At 41.1% G+C, this 17,424-nt stretch overlaps 1 protein-coding gene across 2 annotated transcripts; it reads right to left on the bottom strand.

Moving 5' to 3' along the window:
• Positions 1 to 5,514: 5,514 nt before the first annotated feature.
• Positions 5,515 to 17,009, bottom strand: EAF2 (ELL associated factor 2). Of its 2 annotated transcripts, XM_026044459.1 has the most exons (7): positions 16,859 to 16,915; positions 16,287 to 16,386; positions 15,104 to 15,198; positions 14,316 to 14,452; positions 13,508 to 13,653; positions 10,155 to 10,421; positions 5,559 to 6,338 (listed from the first exon to the last, which is right to left on the bottom strand). In XM_026044459.1, the coding sequence occupies exons 2-7, from the start codon at positions 16,291 to 16,293 to the stop codon at positions 6,292 to 6,294; spliced, it is 699 nt and encodes a 232-aa protein (XP_025900244.1). In that variant the 5' UTR covers positions 16,294 to 16,386; positions 16,859 to 16,915; the 3' UTR covers positions 5,559 to 6,291. The 2 variants fall into 2 exon arrangements, with proteins under 2 accessions (XP_025899517.1, XP_025900244.1); XM_026043732.1 differs by lacking the exon at positions 16,287 to 16,386 and having other exon boundaries at positions 5,515 to 6,338; positions 16,859 to 17,009.
• Positions 17,010 to 17,424: the final 415 nt, after the last annotated feature.

Raw genomic sequence — 17,424 nt, 5'->3', positions numbered from 1 at the left:
AGCGGCACCACGAGGCCTCTTGGTGAGAGCCAGGAGGCTCATGAGCTCCTGCAGCAACAGTGAAGGGGCTGCCTTTCCAATAACCAACATGCCTGACCCAGGGGTGCTCTGGAGGCCTCTGAGAAGCATCATCTCCAGCCACCAGCACCATCAAACCCATCCCACAGGTGCTGGTTATTTACCAACCTCCCTCACAAAGCAGCTCCCATTTAACAGAGGCCACCTGAGGGCTATCATCCTGCAATAGCGCATAGGCAGCTGCATTCATTTTTTTTTATTTTATTTTATTCTTTTTTAATTTAGAGATTTATGCAGTGTAAGCACTTCTAGCTTCAGAACAGAGGTCATTCGGATCAAAGGCTCTGGTGTAACAGGGTAACTTCTTTGGCTTGTTCAGCTCCAAGGCTCTCTATGGGGTTACAAGAAGAGTTGAGACGTTATTAAAAAGTTAACAAGTTTTTCTCTCAGGGATCCCAATTATTTGCCTGTGAATAGCTGTTGTTTCATCACCAGCAGGGAGTCAAACAGGAAGTGCAAAAGCAGGGATGGGTTYGAAGCTTTTAGCAGACGTTTTGTTTTACAAATTAATGGGGGTAAAAAGTCCCCACTGAGTTCGATAGACTGAGTCCTTCCAGGTGGTACTTTCTACAATACACTCATGGTGAGAACTTTTTAAATAGTTTAACGGTCTTAGGTCCACAGCTAAACACAGAGACAGATGAGCATCCTGGTGAAGGATGTTAGGGGAAAGCCCAACTGTATTCATAAATGGGAGAGCCACTCAAATAAGGGAGCAGTACATAGCTGCTGATCAGAGTGGAGTTTTCCCCACTAACACTGAGGTCACACTTGGCCAATGTTTTTATGGGCAAGTATTTATGAAAAAACCTAATTACTATTGGTAACTTACACAAGGGGAAAAAAGCTCCTAATGCAGTACAGAAGTGGAGGCTGTTGTGCTGTCCTGTGTTGGCAGGAGAGGGTCCCTTTCCAGAGCTGTTGGTGGAGAACTGCRAATTCCCAAATAACTTTTCTGGCCTAACATTGTGAATGGCCCATTACCTTGTGCTTTTGCTGTTTTTATTTGCTGTTTCTGTCCCTTCTTCTAATGCCAAGCTGTCTGAATGAGACCATTTTTTTTCCTGCAGGAAGCAGATGTACCCGTATGAGGAGCTGCTGATGCTACTGCAAAGTTTATTTGCACCTCTGATCTGCTGTTGCTTGTGCTAGAGTCTTGTCCCAGCGTTTGAGTCACACATATCTCCTCCCTCTTTATTACAGCAGAATCAGATACTGGCACCAAAAAAKATATCTTTTTATCCAAAGGGTCAAGCTCAACTAGATATTGGCCTTGCAAAATGTTTTAGCTCTTAGGAACACTCAGAGGTGGAATTTAGCACTAGCATAAACAGTTGTATCAAAACACAGGTAAAAGCCTGGATCTTTTCACAGATTAATGGCTTGCAGCAAAGCAGGCATAAAAAAAGAAACTGTCTAGAAGATGGCTTGACATTTCAGGCTGCAGTGGGCACCTGTATCACTAGGAGAGCTGTATATGAGAATGTCCACCAGCATTTATCCCAGAAGTTGTGGCAATGAAAAGGTGTGGGAGAAGGGGAGCTTTGCAGACTTTACTGGAAACTCAATACTTTGAGGATCTTAAAGAAGGTACAGCCAATTAGGAGGGCTCCAGTTAAATTCTGCTGCTTGCTACAAGGAAGTCATTGTGCAACTGTTTTGCAAGAGCATTGCAACTGGTAGAACAAGATACACAGCATGTGGAAGTGAAACTGGAGAGATTAAAGAATAGTTGGGGTTGTTGCTTGGTCTTCTTTAATTACCTTTCTAAGACACTCCATGTTTCTTTAGACAACTGCATGAAGAAGGCCGCATCTCCTAGAGGGGACAAATAACCCTCTGTCACGTGTAAGCACTTAGGGAAACATGCCAGGTATGAGTTGTCAGGAGGCAAACCCAAGCTGCATAGGAAAAATGACATAGGGAGAGGAGAGATGGAGAACAGGTTCTGTAACAAGGGCCCTCTTTAAAGCGAGTTGAGAGAGGTCTCAGCTGCTAGCTCACCAGGTACGTGTTACACAGCAGAAAAGCCCTCTCTGTTGGATGAAAGGCCCCCTTCATCTTTGCCTCCAAYCTCCACTCCTTCCTCACCACAGCAGAGAGACTTTCTTTTCAGGTTAAAAAAAATATGAGAAACACACTATTTTCTTCTGTGGATTGGGAAAGCCACAGAAGCAACTACAGCCCTAGCCCCCACTGTTCCCAGAGGCACCATAGTTTTTATGAGAACCCTGTGACATATCAAGCTGGTGTCTGTTTGGAAGCTGAGTAGTTCTCCCTGCTGGTACAAACTCTTCAAGAGTCTCCTCTCCAGAACCAGTGTTTGTAAGATGAGAAGTAAAAGTCAGGGCACCAGATTCTTTTAGCACTTTTCATTAGTTCAGCCCGTGCCTGGGTTTCAGTACCTCCTCATCTGGATTTCTTGTTCCTCCTACCATCCTGAGCTAATCCATACRCTCTTTCTTCATCTGGGCCTCTTCTTCTCTGCCTGGCCTAGGCAATTGTTACCTCTTCTGTTTAAAAAACACTTAACTCTAGGCTGTTCTCAGAAACCTTCCTGCAGAAATTCTGAAGAAAATCAAAAAGTGTTGGCCAAGAAAGATACAATGATTGTGGACAGAAAATTTTGTCAACCAAACCAAACTATTATCTGAAGTGATGTGTTTGCGTTTGATTGCCAAGTAATCAGTCAAAAGACTCAGCAACTCACAGTTTTTAGAAATACTGTTGCTCTGGTCTCAAGATGATTGAGAATAGCAATCCTGTCAGCACAGAGGCTAGTTCTGAAGTTCTTTAATTTGAAGAATTCTCATCTCTCTTCAAAATAAAAAAGCTCATACAATAAAGTTGATCATATTAAATGCCTAAATAGTAAATTCTATAGTGTGCTGTGTCCCAGCTAATGTTGACGTCCCAGCTGATGTCATGATTTTGACCAGCTGTTTTCAATAACTCATGCCTAAATATCAAAATGATTTTCAGAAATTATGTGGAAAATAAGATCATCACTTGTCAAACAGCTTAAAAATGAATAGAATTGACTTTTAAGATTGATGTTCATAATTTAGAACCTCCAAAAGGCATGTTACAGCATTATGGACAAGGACCTCCAAAGGGTAGTACAGATTGACATAAAACCCCAAGGAAATGATAATCCTAGTGTAAGTCATGGAACACAGTGGTGTCAAGGCTGCTCTGAAGAGATCACCTTAGCCTGTCCACCCGCCCAAAGGCAGAGTCTGCAAAAAGCAAGAGTAGGACAGAGATCTTTTTGATGTGCAAAGTTTATATACAAAAATTGAAAACTATTAAGCAAGGTATTTGTAACTGTCAAGAACATTACTACCATTTCAGGACTTATCCAGTTTTGAACACTGCAAACCTGAAGCTGTAGTTACTAGAAAATTTCTGCACATATCAGGTTCTGCAAAGAGAAAAGGCTCAGATGAGCTGCTGTYGTAGGAGTCTTCAGCCCTGAAATAGTCAAAAAACTGAAATTCTCAGTTGCATTTGGCACAGAAGGTGTTTTGGATTTAATCAGTAATATGCAGATGCTTCTGAAATCCAAAACATGCACATAACTTTACTATAATGGCACAACAAAAATTGTGCTTCGTTATTTTCTAAGTGTGCRTACCACTTAAAAATACACACACATGCATATGCTTTATATTGCTGGGCGCAAAGGCAGAGTAGCTGAGAGTCAGGCAAGAAACTCAGACATGTTTGATAAGAATATTCTGAAATAGGCAGAGTTTACAGTAGTCACAAGAACCCGTAGCTGTGACACAACTGTCTAGAATTTTACTTGTTTCTAGTTAAGCTTACAGGACAAGGAATAAAATTAATTTTATAGAAAAAGAATTTCCAAATCTGGGTCTGAAAAAAAATTTAAAACAAAACAAAAAAATGGATATTTTCTTCTATTGATAAAATACATCACTTCATCCTCTTCCAAWACTCCCTGCAACCACTTCCTGACTGCTATCATTTCATAATGACACATCCAGTAGGAGATGTGAGTAATTCAACAGTGAGCACAGAACAGGCCACAAAGAAACAAATACTTCTTCAGCTTATTTTCCTGTGTGTCTTTTCTATTAAGTTCACAGGCCTTTCTTTTGCCTCAAAATTTTCTACAACATCTCAGCTCTACACATTGCCCTAGCAGACTTAACTAGCAGCAGGTGCCAAGAGCTGTGCACTCTAGCAGCGTTCCAATACCAACAATGTTCCTCAAATGGCATTTCCTGAAATAAGCTATTCCCAACCCACAGTTCCTAAAAAGTTGGCTTGTGGTGGTAAGAAGGTGAAAGTCTTCCAAGTAGGATAAGCCCTCTTATTATCCGAGGACAGAACTCAAGCTGGAGCCTCAAAGCTGCACAAAAGCAGCAGCAACAGGGCTCTGACTACATCTTCTTCCTAGGCTGTAAAGGAGTCCTCTTCCATCAGGGAGTCGGTACAATCTTCCTCTGCAAAAGGTTCAACCATGACAGAATCTTCCAGTGCTTGTCACATAGGACTGATATCCCTTTCTCTAGGCTGACCTGTTCATTCAAACTCATTAAATTGAGCTTTTTACTTATCAAAGTATAAACCTAACATAAAATCTGCCTTTTAAGATACCAACCTTGGGAAGTGGCAAGACTATAATGCTATTAATTGATGTGGAGCAAGGGCAAGTGCCATCACACGGGAAACAAACCCGAGTGAGAATATTTCACTTTTGTCTTGTGGTACCAACAAAAGTTCCTTTGTAAGGGGCAGACCCGTTTACAGCCTCTTAATCCATCTAGATGGAACTAGAGGCTGATACTCTCAGTTGTTAAGAGAATAAGCTTGTCTAGTACCATCTATTGTATACATTAACTGAGCGTGCATTTCATGCCATGACATTCAGGCTTAGATACAGATTTCTATCCTCAGCTTAGTCACTGTGCTGGGATTTGACCAGCAGTCTAGCAAAGAGGCTTCTGTGCAAGACTGAACAGAGATTTATCTCCTCAATATTCATCCCACAGACATTCGCCACTGTTAGTTACAAACTCCTAGTCTCAGGATGAAAGGTCGACTCTTACCTGAGGTTCTTCAGACCTTTAAATTCAAAGGAGGAAAAAATAAGCCTACATAAACACTTTCTCTTCTGTAATGCAATATTTCCTACCATGACATTTGGATACAATCTATTAAAACAAAATGCAGTGGTACTGTAAAAARTCCATAGCAGCGTTGCTGCAATCATCTAACAAGCTCTGGCTAGTGCTTGTCTCAATGTAGGCAAGAGCAACAAACATCTCAGGCCTGCAGATTGGGTGAGGAATGTGCATTGGTTACCATTTTACTACTTTATTTGTTTTTAAATTAGTTGTCTTGTTGGCTAGCATGACTACTATAAGTAGAAAGTAAAATTCTTAACCAGTCAATGAGCCCCATAATGATAAATATTGCTTTATTAAATTACTTTATACTCCTACAAAGAAATTTTCTGATTTCTGTTACAGAATTAAGTGAAAGAAATTCATTGCTCTCTGCAGTTATCTAAATTTAGATACAAAAAATGTTGTAAAAAGACCAGCCTGTTCAAGCTGCATAAAAAGGCAGAGAATAGTCAGGCTCCCTTAGGAATCTTAGGTTGAGAAATATAAAGTTCTATAATACAATGAAATTAAGAATTCAGCAATGTGTTGAACAATTGTAAACTGCAACTGCACTTAGTGGACCACATTATTCAGCAGTTTCCTTAAAGATATGAACTGTGAACTGAACAAAAAGTGTGGCTGACACAGCAGACCTCATTTAGCTGTTCTCCCTATCACCCTGTACAAGTAAGAGCTGCAAGGTCAGCATTAAATATTTAAAAGACAGGAAGGAAACTTGCCTCCCTAAATATCAGATTTCTCTATTCCATAACTATTTATATAAAGTAACTAGCTGTTACAAATCTTCAAGTACAACAGGTGGCTGAGGCAAAAATAATCAAAATCAGATCATACACATTTTTACTGTAAATACAGTAATTTGGAAGATAAAGAACTAAAGCACTGACAAGATATCAATGCTGCTGAATTGCAGRTGTGTCAGTAGAAAATTAAGATGTCTTCATTATCAAAATTGATGACATTCATTCCAGTCTCTGGTAATCTAACCTTAGTGCAAAACAAATGCCAAGACAACTTTAGCAAAAAAGTGATGCATTTAAGGCCCAAAATTTGTTCAGTCATCACTATCGCTTCCAGATTCACTCAGCTGCAAGTCGTTTCCTTAAAAAAAAAGAAAATCATCATTAATCTTTATCAAGAATTTTTCTCTCAAATGCTCCTTTTTCAATTAAAGGCTTGCAAAAACTGCTATCAAAACATGCCAAATGTGAATGACTACACGTAACCTGGCAAACCTACCTCCCCAGCAACAGAACTGTTGTGAGACTGCATTTCTGTGATATTAAACTCTTARCATTTCCTCTAGGAAAGACATTATTAGCCACCAATGCATTGATTTAATAGCGCCAGATCACAGCAAGCAACACCTATATTTGTTACCCACATCTTCACACTACCTAAATGGGAAAACTGCTAGTTCTGTAAGAAAACAAAAGGCTTTTTGTTGTTGTTTTGTTGTCGTTTTTCAATGCATGTGAATACTACTGGGCTGTGCTTGAAAACAAAGCAGTGTCTCAATCAAGAGCAGCTCTTTGAAGTACCACTTAAAGATGTATCAGTGCCCTACTATGTCAAACAGGTTTGGGAGCAAGTGAACAAGCAAAACATGAAAAGAAATTTAACATGGAGCTCTCATTTGGTGACTATATTTATTTTAAAATGGGGAAGTCAGAAGAAAGGATGCATTATGTTTGCAATAGATGTCCATAAGCTCAAGGGATAGGAGAGGGGAATCTTTCCAGGATAACAGATAACCAACTAGAAAAATAGCAGTATGCTAGGAAGATTTCTCAGCATACCTAGCTACTTCCCACTCACTTTAAAGAATTTGTTCCAGCTATTATGGTTTTATTCACACCTCTCCTGCCAAACCACCATGAAAAACAATCTGAGGGCTGTGCAAAAATGGTCTCAACAGCCAAAAAATTTCAGAACCCAATTGGTCAGAGCATTTTCACATGCTCTTTTCTCAGTTGCAGCACCCTTCAGTGATCACTTTTGCAGGYGAGTAAAAAAGGAACTCCCAAGAGCTCCCAACTCCCAAAAGCAAGCCAACATAACAAGAGGGCCAAGCTAAGTGTCATCAAGMAGACAATTTCTGCAAGTAACACTGACATCCTTAAGGCTGCATTTAGGCTTCTTTTGCTTTACAGCGTGTTATCAGTAAAGCTTAAAAAGGGATACGTGATTCCCYGCAGCAAAGCAGCAAACACTGCTTGTGCAAGGTACCAGCAGTGAAGAAGGCTGTTYGCAGCAAGTGTTAAAGTGCCAATACTCGTTAAAAGTCAACAAATGGGAAAAAGAAGAACTCTGAGTTCCAGAACAAAGTATGAGGATTTGTTTTCAGGCAAGACTGTTGGGTCCATTTTTATATTGCTGCCTCCTAAAAAAACAYAGACCTTCAGAAAAATGGCAGGGTAACACAACCTAGAACTGGTGGTTTTCAGCTTACAGCATTCATTTAAGTAGGACTCTGAAGAAGCATGTAGACTCAACTGTACTTAYAAGTTGGCAATAAAATTGAAAAATAAAATTTTAACTCAATTTTCACAGTGCCAACTGCTTATTAGCAATATGAAGATGGTGAAATAGATTGCAAATTACATTTCCCAGACTTCTGAATTAGTGACTATATTACATTTAACTTTATTCATGCAAGTTATTGGAGACTGGGGAAATTAAAAGAAAAAAATCATGTTTTACACTTGCCAGTTGTCACACTAAATTTTTCACTGTGCTAGTTTGGCTTATTTCATGACTAATGTATCAGCACCAAGCATCAAGAAAAGATGCATTGAGTGCTGTGTATAAAACACTAGAACAGTGAATTTATGCTGATTTTTTCTTAGAAAAAATTTAAAAACTCTTGTTTGAATAAATTATTTACAGACATATTAAATATTAAGAGCAGATTGATTAGTGCAGAACTTGCAATTACATCATGATGCAAGTCCTGAGCCTATGTAACTAACTTCTGAAAGAAAAAAAAAAAAAAAAAAAAGTAGTAGTATTTTGAGGGTAGGCATCCCTGCCGTTTCCTAGAGAAATCCAGGTGTGTGATTTTATGATGATTTCTGTATGTACAAGGTTTAAAAAAAAAGCTGCCCTATTACTTCCTATGAATCTGATTCTATAGGCATGCATATAGGTAGTCAAAGCTCAAAACAGGCTTAGATGAGCAAAGTGTTTGTGCTGACATTTGCTGCTTCAGTGTTTTATTTTAGTTAAATAGTATTTGAGAGGAAAGGCATTACTGGAGAGGATCCTGACTGAGAACTCATTTGCCATCCAAGCTAGAACCATGTGCTATCCATCCAGCTTCTCCAGGTTTCCCCGTTATTTTCCCCTCTCTCCTGCCAGCTTCTCTCAGCAAGAAAACAACACCTTTGCCTTGAAAATGACCTTTTTTCTTTTTTTTTTTTCTCTCCTCTTTTTTTTTTTTTTTTTTAAAGTTTGCCTCACTGAAATGTATTTTAAGTGTTACCAACACAGGAAGCTGGGACACAAGGTGTTAAGAATGTGTAACCTTAACAGAAGTACAGAGGATTAAGGTACACACCGAGGCAAGCTCAGATATTCAAGCCTGAGGCTCGGTGCTGCTGAGAGGATACACCTGCCTACACGGTTCTCAAAYCAAGTCACCTGCTTCCCCTGCTCCAGTTTTCATGTTGTCAAGCAGCGCTTTTCCCCACTGAGACAACTGGGACTAATGGCCTGAGCCACCAGTACTCATACAGGAATTCCTCAGGGGAAACTTTCCCAGCTGGGATTTGGTCACTGGGGACAGAGCTTAGACTCATTTTCAGGATGCTTATTTAAAGCACACTGTGTGGGGAATCCTATTTGTGAATAAAGGTTGAAATGAGTCACATATTAAAGTTACGGAAATTTTAAACATGGAGACATTGTTCTCGGTGGTGGCAGTAGATTGAAAACAGCATTTAGAACTTCAACATGAAATCACTGGATTTTTTGGTCTAATCTTATCTCTGTTAATGCAGTACATAAATCACACAGATACTTGTGTATTTAAATATTAGTTACTGAAAAAATATTACTTAATAGATAATGCAAACAAGCAGACTGCCAGAGTTCAAGCTTGCACTATAACCAATTTACATATAAATGATAAAGTTGTAAAGATCTTAGCAATGCAGACTTATGGGAATCCCTTCAAACTGGGAGCCTGGATCTAGGCATGTAATTAAGGAGGCAGAGTCACCACAGCTAAATACTCACAGTTTCTCCACCCAAATACTCCTGCTGCTCTGTTTAGGTACCTAACTTAAACAATTCTCTACCTAGTAAGCACTTTTTGAAAAAAAGGAACAACAATTCTTTGAATTACTTCTTCAGTTGTTTGCAATTCTTTGAATTACTTCTTGAGTTCTTTGAATAGGTGAAATAAGATAGTATGCCCTAAAAGCAAACAGCCTCCTTCCTTTATATGCCATGTTGAGAGTTTTGCCATGTTGTCCAGTGGAACAATGCCATGAATAATAGCAACCAAAGCAACTAAAAATACACTGTCTCTTCTGTAATCAGGGTATTACCAGGATAGTACTTTTCCCATAGTTCTACCCAAGAAATTATAATCATATGTTTTGGGAGTGCCCTGTTAGTCCACATATTTCCAATAGAAAATTACTGTTCTGTAGTCCCAATGTATATAACTGGGAGGAAGCCAGAAGAGCTTAGGAAATATTTTCAACTGCATCAGCTTTAATTCAGTGTCTCTGGGGGCCAAGAAACTTTTATCCCAGTGTCTAATTCAAACCTCTACTGAACAATCAGGGCCTAGCATCACTTCCCACAATTTTAATTATAACAGAGACATACTTAAAAACAATATGGTTTCCTTTCAGAACCTCGATGTCTGGAATTGTGTACTAAGAAAAGAACAGCCTTTATACTTACGTAGCGTATTCATCATATGACCACTACTCTCCTGGGATCTGTTATGACTGGCATCTTTGTCAGGGACAGCCTGTGGTGGCATGGCAGATACAGCAGGCTGTGGCTGCAGACATGGAATTGACATGGGAAGAGAAGATTTCGTCTCCTCATCTTCAGAATCACTAGAACTATTTTCACTGCTGGATGAAGAGGATGAAGAACTTTTAGAGTCAGATGAACTGTCAGAGCTGCTCAACTGGTCCATGATACTGGCTTCTGCTTTTAGCTCTGCAAAAAAATAATTGTTTCTTGTTAACATTCAATATAGTTGAAATATAAGAACAAAAATGTCAATAGCAGTCAGGTATGTGCTAGAGAACATTKGATTTATGCACAGTAACAACTGAAAAAAGGGTCTAAGTGAGCATCTGGCCTGTAATGTGGTTTTCTGCTCCCACAGTGAGAGCAGTTTCTCCCTTTCAAGCCAAGCATTAGAACAAGTTTGACTGTGAAGCCCAGTGCTAACCCACACTCCACAAGTAGAACATCCCACACACCCTTTGACTTCTGCAACTAGCACGTCTTCTGTATTTGCTTTTGCATCTGGAAGATGCCTTCCACTGAATAAAAAAAATAGTTAGAAGCACACAGATAAGTTAGTTGCAAGATGAACTTGAACATCTGTGATTCACTGAACTCAGAATGCCTCCTGGCAGTTTAGCAYTGCAATCAAAACATGTGTTTGGACAGCCTGACATTTTGCTCAAAACCAAGCTGAGCATACAGAAGACCCAAAGGAACACGGCAGGAGGATTTCACCAMATCCTTGTTCACTTTATAAGCCTGGGAAAAAAAGCACTAGAACAACAAGAGGTAGACCAGAAATCCTGGAAGTTAACACAGCAAATTATGACTCAATGAACTTGTACTCTAGGTGAAGTAACTCACGGGACCAAAGCATTACAGAGGATACAATTGTATAGATCAATTCTATACTATTCAATTRTATAGAATTGTATAGATTGTATAGTGTGCATTGTATAAATGCACACTGTGCATTTATGACATATACCTGTTGCAGTCCAGTATATAGAGGATATTCAGTATTGTGGAAAAAGTGCACAATAATTGGGCTGAAGTACAGGGATACTGCTAAAATAAGAAGTCTGAAACAGACCACTGAACCATGGTAGATGATGGTAGTTTTACATAGTAACTTGGATTATCCATTCTAGGCTTTCGGGAGAAGAAAGACCAAAGTGACTGATCTATAACCTATCTGTCTGGGGCAGAAAGCCCTATTACTTAATTCCCCTTCCTTCCTACTCTCACTATATTAAAAACAAAGCAAAACAAAGAAACAATCAAACAAAAAAACATACTGTAAGCAAGTAGCCAAAAATTAATACCAACACATAAGGAATAAGATCTCTATCTAGAATTGTGAAAAAAAAGGCTAGAGAGAATTTACATTTTCAAGCAGGAAAGGAATGGTTGCAGATATACTAGAAAATAAATTTAGAATTTAAATATTTAAAGCGATCTTAAAAAAAAAAAAAGAAAGAAAAGAAAGAAAAGAAAGAAAGAGAAAAAAGACTGAAAGGACTAACCTCAGGGTAGGACACTTAAGTAGGAATAATCAATTACACATCCACATGGAATTTAGTAGTCAACAATCCTGCACCAAGTGCATGAGTTCAGTGGATCACTAAACATAGTTCTAACTTATCATGCAGCTGCAGAAGTGACAAACATTATACCAAGGCCTAAGAGTGACTGGCACGAGTCCAGTGAAGGGCTACAAAGATAATTAAGGGACAACAGCACCCTTCATATGGAAAGAGGCTGAGAGAACTGGAGAAACTGGAACTTTTTTCTTCAGTTTATCTTGGAGAAAAAAAAAGTCTCAAGGTGCATCATATCAGTATTTATAAGCATCTGATAGAAAGGTGTAAAGACAAGAGTAGGACAGAGTCAGACTCTTCCCAGTTGTGCCCAGTGACAGGAGAAGAAGCAACAGGCACAGACTGAAAGAACAGGAATTTCCATTAGAACAAAAGAAAGCCTCCTCACCACACTTAGGTTAGTCAAACACTGCAATAGGTTGCCTGGAAAGGCTGTGGAGTCTCCATCCTCGAGGATATAAAAAAACTGACTGAACACAATCCTGGGCAGCCTGCTCGAGCACATAGGTTAGACTAAACAGTCTCCAGAGGTGCCTGCCAGTCTCAGCTTTCTGCAATTCAGTGATTCTTTGCATTTAAAAATAAATAAAACCTGTGTGACATTCTTCTTGCTCTGCTTGGCCCTGCAAAAATCTTAGCTAAACCACTTAACTGATTTTAGGCACTAACTTCAGAAAACTTCTGGACCAGTAGAGTCCATCCAGAGGAGAATGAAAGTTTCCAAGGAAATATTGAAACAGCTGGTATCATCACACACAGAGAATGATAGCAGCTTCGAGGACATTAAGATCTGCTTAAAAAAAAAAAAAAAAGCAATAACCTGTTCTATACTTGCATGATAAATATGAAAATAATACTGGCCTTAATGTCATAAGGTATTAGATAAGGTATTAGGAAAAACCCTGACTGCGAAGASAGCAAAGCTCTGGGTGGATTGTCAAAGAGAACACAGAATCTGCAACTAGCAGACTTTAAGAACAGGTAAATAATCATGTTAGAAATCCTACTTTAGGACAAAGGGATGGACTAGATGACCTTAACAGGTTACTTCCAGCCCTGTTTAAATATTCTGCATTCTTTAGTAGCGTACAAAACTGGACTGGCAGTACAAAAGAACTTGATATATGTTGGCAGCCAGTTTTATTTTGTATAAGACTTCTGGTCAGAGACCAAATAGGGAAAAAAAATCTCATAATGACACATCTGAATTCTGTTTAATGGAATTCAGAATATCTTGGGAGGCAGATGTCRATTGAAACTGCCACCTGTCAGCACTGATACAGCAAGTAATTACCACTTGTCATTTTTCTTGTTCTCTAAAGGAAAATAAAGCTCCGACTCAATGAAATATGAGAATTTCACTAAATCAGTCTTTCAAGAATACATATATGACACTGCTTGAGGGTTGATTCATCCTGGCTTTTAGCCGTTTCTTTCATTTGAACCTCAGTTTTATAAGTCTCATCCAATAATTTAAAATGTATTTTGAGCTGAAAAGCACYGTAACCTATATGTTGCAGCTGTGGAGTGCAGAAAAAGAGTGAGGCGTAATGTCAAATGGGAATTGACCAAGTCGATTCCAGTGCTACAGTACAACCAAATCCTCTTCTTACTCAAACTCAGGAAGACAGAACTCAGGAGAAATAAGACAGTGTGAACRATGGAACTTGCATGATAGAGTTTGCTTACCTCGTTCAATATCATCCATAGGAGAAGATGGAAACATTTTTTCTTTTGGTGGAGAATTTTTCACATTGTTTGGAATCTTAGTTGCATTTCGCATTTGTTGCTGTTGTTGCTCAATACGAGACTGGACCTTACTGCTTCCTTCAGCTCTGCGTCAAAAAGTAAGCACTTTAAAATGATTCCAGAAGGTGCAAATAGTACCTTATGTTATGAAATTATTGGTCATGGTTTTCCAAACCGCCTCACTAGATTTCTAGGTGCATTTTCATACCGGCATACAACTACATATGAATGCATTAAGACTTGATTTTCTAATACAGTGCCAATGACTTTTCAACATTCAGTATTACTGAACATCAGTATTACTGCAATGTGTTCAAAAACTTATGTATTTTCTCATACAGAAGTCAGAAGACAGTAGGCAACCTACTTAACAGATTTTTCCCCTAGAAATGCATTAGAAAATAGTTCCTTCAACAACACGCATTTTTTTTTTTCAATTTGAAAACCCATTCCTATTTTTTCTACTAGCCAATACTCAAAAGCTACAACATTAGTACACTGAAAAACAAACAAAACCACAGGCTTTTCACTGTATTGAGAAAGGCTAGTCAATACTCAAAAGCTACATTAGTACACTGAAAAACAAACAAAACTACAGGCTTTTCACTCCATTGAGAAGGGCTAGGGATAAAAGTGAGTGGAATTGTATCCCAATTTAGATTCAGCAATAAAATCCCAATTTAGATTCAGCAATAAAATGATTTCCACAAAAAGGAGAGGATATTTTTTTCTCATGCAAGTCGCCCACCTTGTTTTTTTCACAGTGATGTTGCTACTAAGTTTCTCTAGGCGACATTCTCCAGTGTCATGGTTGATAATTAAGATACATTCTTTTAGGTAAGGCTTCTTTGAACCCTTGAAAACAGTAACTGGTGGAGTTGAGCCCTGTTAAATCAGAAGAGTCCAATCAGTGCTACTGCAATAGTCTTTTCCTTATAAAGAGTACACAATCTATCACAGCAATAACAAGTCCATTACCACCGATCATTTCCAACCTTTAAAAATTTGTCATCAGTTAATTCAAATTTCGGTCATGCTAACCATGACCAAGAGTAGCTGGTGACTAACAGGGACATGATTTCACTTAGCTTAGTTGGAAAATGATTAAATCCTTATTTCCATGCTCACTGTGAGGCTCTCACCAAAAGAGGTTTCCGTTACAGTATCAGCAGAGCAGTGAAGGATGGCAGGTAATAAATTTTCCCCTTCCAGTCTTTCCCATTTTAGAACTGCACTACAGCAGTAAATACCAAGGGGAAACTTGTACTGCCAACATCCACATGAAGTTTTTCTATGTACACAACACGTCGGGGTCATGCTACAGCATATTTCCAATACAGGGAACACTTAAAGTCACAGCACAATTCTTTAATGTTTAGATCCTTTGTAAATCTACTTTTTAGGCAATTTTAAAAATATATTTTAAAGGCTACACAGGTAGCTCTGAAACAGCTTTATATCCTTCTGTATTCTGTATATACTTATAAGAATAAGTCATTTCCTTATGCCTGGTGCTCTTCTAGACACCCAACTCACCTCAATATTTGGCAGTGTTATTGTCACCTGTTCACCTTTGCCAACTTCAAGGTCTCCTTCACAGGATGTATCAATAGATGCTGGCTTAAAGTCATCTAAAAAAGAAGAAACTGCATTATCTACAGGCTTTCCTGGAATCTTCTAAGCATATTGGGGTTAATATCACAAAGCTGCAAATTCAAAGTCTATTAAGGCATAGTCTAGTGGCATAGGCTAGTGTACTACCATTTCCCAGATCCGATTGCAAGTCAGTAAAGGTCGAAGTCAATATTCAGTCTAAGTGTTAACATCTTTCAGTAAAAAAATAAAAGAGCACTTTTAGGCTGCAAGGGATAAAGACAAAAAACTCTCACAAAATGAGCTTTAGGATAAAAACCAAACAAAACAAAGTAGCAACTCTTGATAACTCCAGTCCAAACACATGAGATATAGAAAAGTAACTGTAAATGCAAAGGACAATGTGAATCCCCAATATTTGACTAAAGCACCCATTTCAGTTTACTAGAATGGGCATGTCAGAAGCCTACCAATACTTCTGTTGCATTATTTTTATTTTGGATCAATAAACAAAATGACCAAAAAAAAAAAAAAAAAAAGAATTCCTTTCCGTTTTACCTTTTCCAGCATCTAAAGTATCCCTCAAAACAAGTTTTAAGCAAAAAGACACCCAGTTGCAGCTGGACAGACACAGAGGGCCAGGCATGCGAAGGGGCCCCATTAGACAGAGTGTCCCCACCGCAGCGCCTCGAGCCATGCAGCCCGTCACGCCACGTGCCACTGCCCGTGGCCTCCGTTACAGATGGGGAGCTTCCCAGTTCAACCATCCTGCTCGCAACCTTCGGCCAGTTGGCACGGCCCGGGGCTCGGCAAGCTCCAACTTACACACGAGCTGCTCAAGAAAAGCAGCCGTGCACAGGCAGGCACATACAGGCAGCAGCGACGTTGGAGCTCAGGACACCGCCAGCAGCCCCAGCTAAGCCGGTGTTGAGGGCAAAACCCCAAGCGGCATCTTAGAGGGAGGAGAATAAAACAGTTGTGGAGCTTCTCATAGGAAACTAGAAAAGATCTTTGCCGTWAAATATAGCCACCAGGTGGTTAAAGCTTTAGAAAACTGAAATCCCGATCTCAGTGTTCATGTGTGCACTTGTATACTAAATTTTTAACCAACAGATGTCTGCCTCACCACTCATCTGTAACACAAACTCCGGTGTCAGAAAGGATATTTTGCATGTGCCCGTGATAGTGCTGACAGATGTGCCAGTTTCTATGTCTCATTTGTTGGCCTGAATGAGAGATTTCAAAACAGGTTTCAGAATAAATCACCAAGTTACAAGAGTCAGCAAGAAATCTAAAGGGTAGGAGACACCCCGGGAGATCTTCAGTCCTCCTTAAAGTTTCAAGAGCCCCATTTGCTCCAGTTCACTGGCCGCTTTTGCCCCTGCCCTGGGGGGGCTGCAGAGCGGCCACCAAGGGCGCTCCCGTTTGCCCGCTCGGGGAGCGCGTTTCCCACCCCCCGGCACCCGGCGAGGGGCACAGCTCGCTCCGCGGGGAACGCGCGGCCTGAACCTCGGCGATCGCGCCGTCAAGAACGCCGCTTCTAGCCTGTGCCGGCTGGACCCAACGCCAGAGCCTCAGCCCCGGGCGCGCTCGGCCGACCCGCGCCCCAACGGCCCCAACGGCCCCAACGGCCCCAACGGCCCCAACGGCCCCAACGGCCCCAACGGCCCCAACGGCCCCAACGGCCCCCCCGCTCACAGCGCACGGTGTGAAAGGCGCAGCGCGGCTGCTTCTCGAAGCTCTCGCCCAGCTTCAGCACCCGCTCCTTGGGGTCGAAGAGCGGCGGGGCCGCCCCGCTCATCGCGGCGCCGCCGCTCGCCTCACACCATGGCGGGAGCCGCCGCCGCCGCCGCCGAACATCGCCCGGCGCCGCGCGCTGGCCCCGCCCCCGGCCGGGGAGGGGGCGTGGCTATGCGGAGGTCCCGCCCAGCCGCGCTCTCACAGGCCGGCGCTGGCGGCCCCCCCCTCCCCGCGAGGGTTGCGTCACCGGCGACGCGGGCCCGGATTGGCCCGAGGGGGTGGGGCCTCGCTGCGGCTTCCACTCTTGGGGCCGGCGGGCGGTGCGAGCTCGCACGCGGATATGCAAACGTCGCCCGCCCTCCTCAGCGGTGCGCTCTGATTGGTGGAGAGTGGCAGCGACCACCAGCGCGGAGAGGGCGGGGGTGTTGGAAGCGGTTCCCCCTCGTTAGAAGCGGCGCTCGTGGGCTCCTCTTCCCGCGCTCCCCCCCCACCTCGAGCGGCGCAAGTGGGGCGGCTCCGCGCGA

This window comes from Nothoprocta perdicaria, unplaced genomic scaffold (genome assembly GCF_003342845.1).
Source record: "Nothoprocta perdicaria isolate Ctin4 unplaced genomic scaffold, notPer1 scaffold_0, whole genome shotgun sequence".
Classification (NCBI taxonomy): domain Eukaryota; kingdom Metazoa; phylum Chordata; class Aves; order Tinamiformes; family Tinamidae; genus Nothoprocta; species Nothoprocta perdicaria.
The sequence above is the reverse complement of the archived record's forward strand: the minus strand, read 5'-3'. Positions and strand labels throughout refer to the sequence as shown.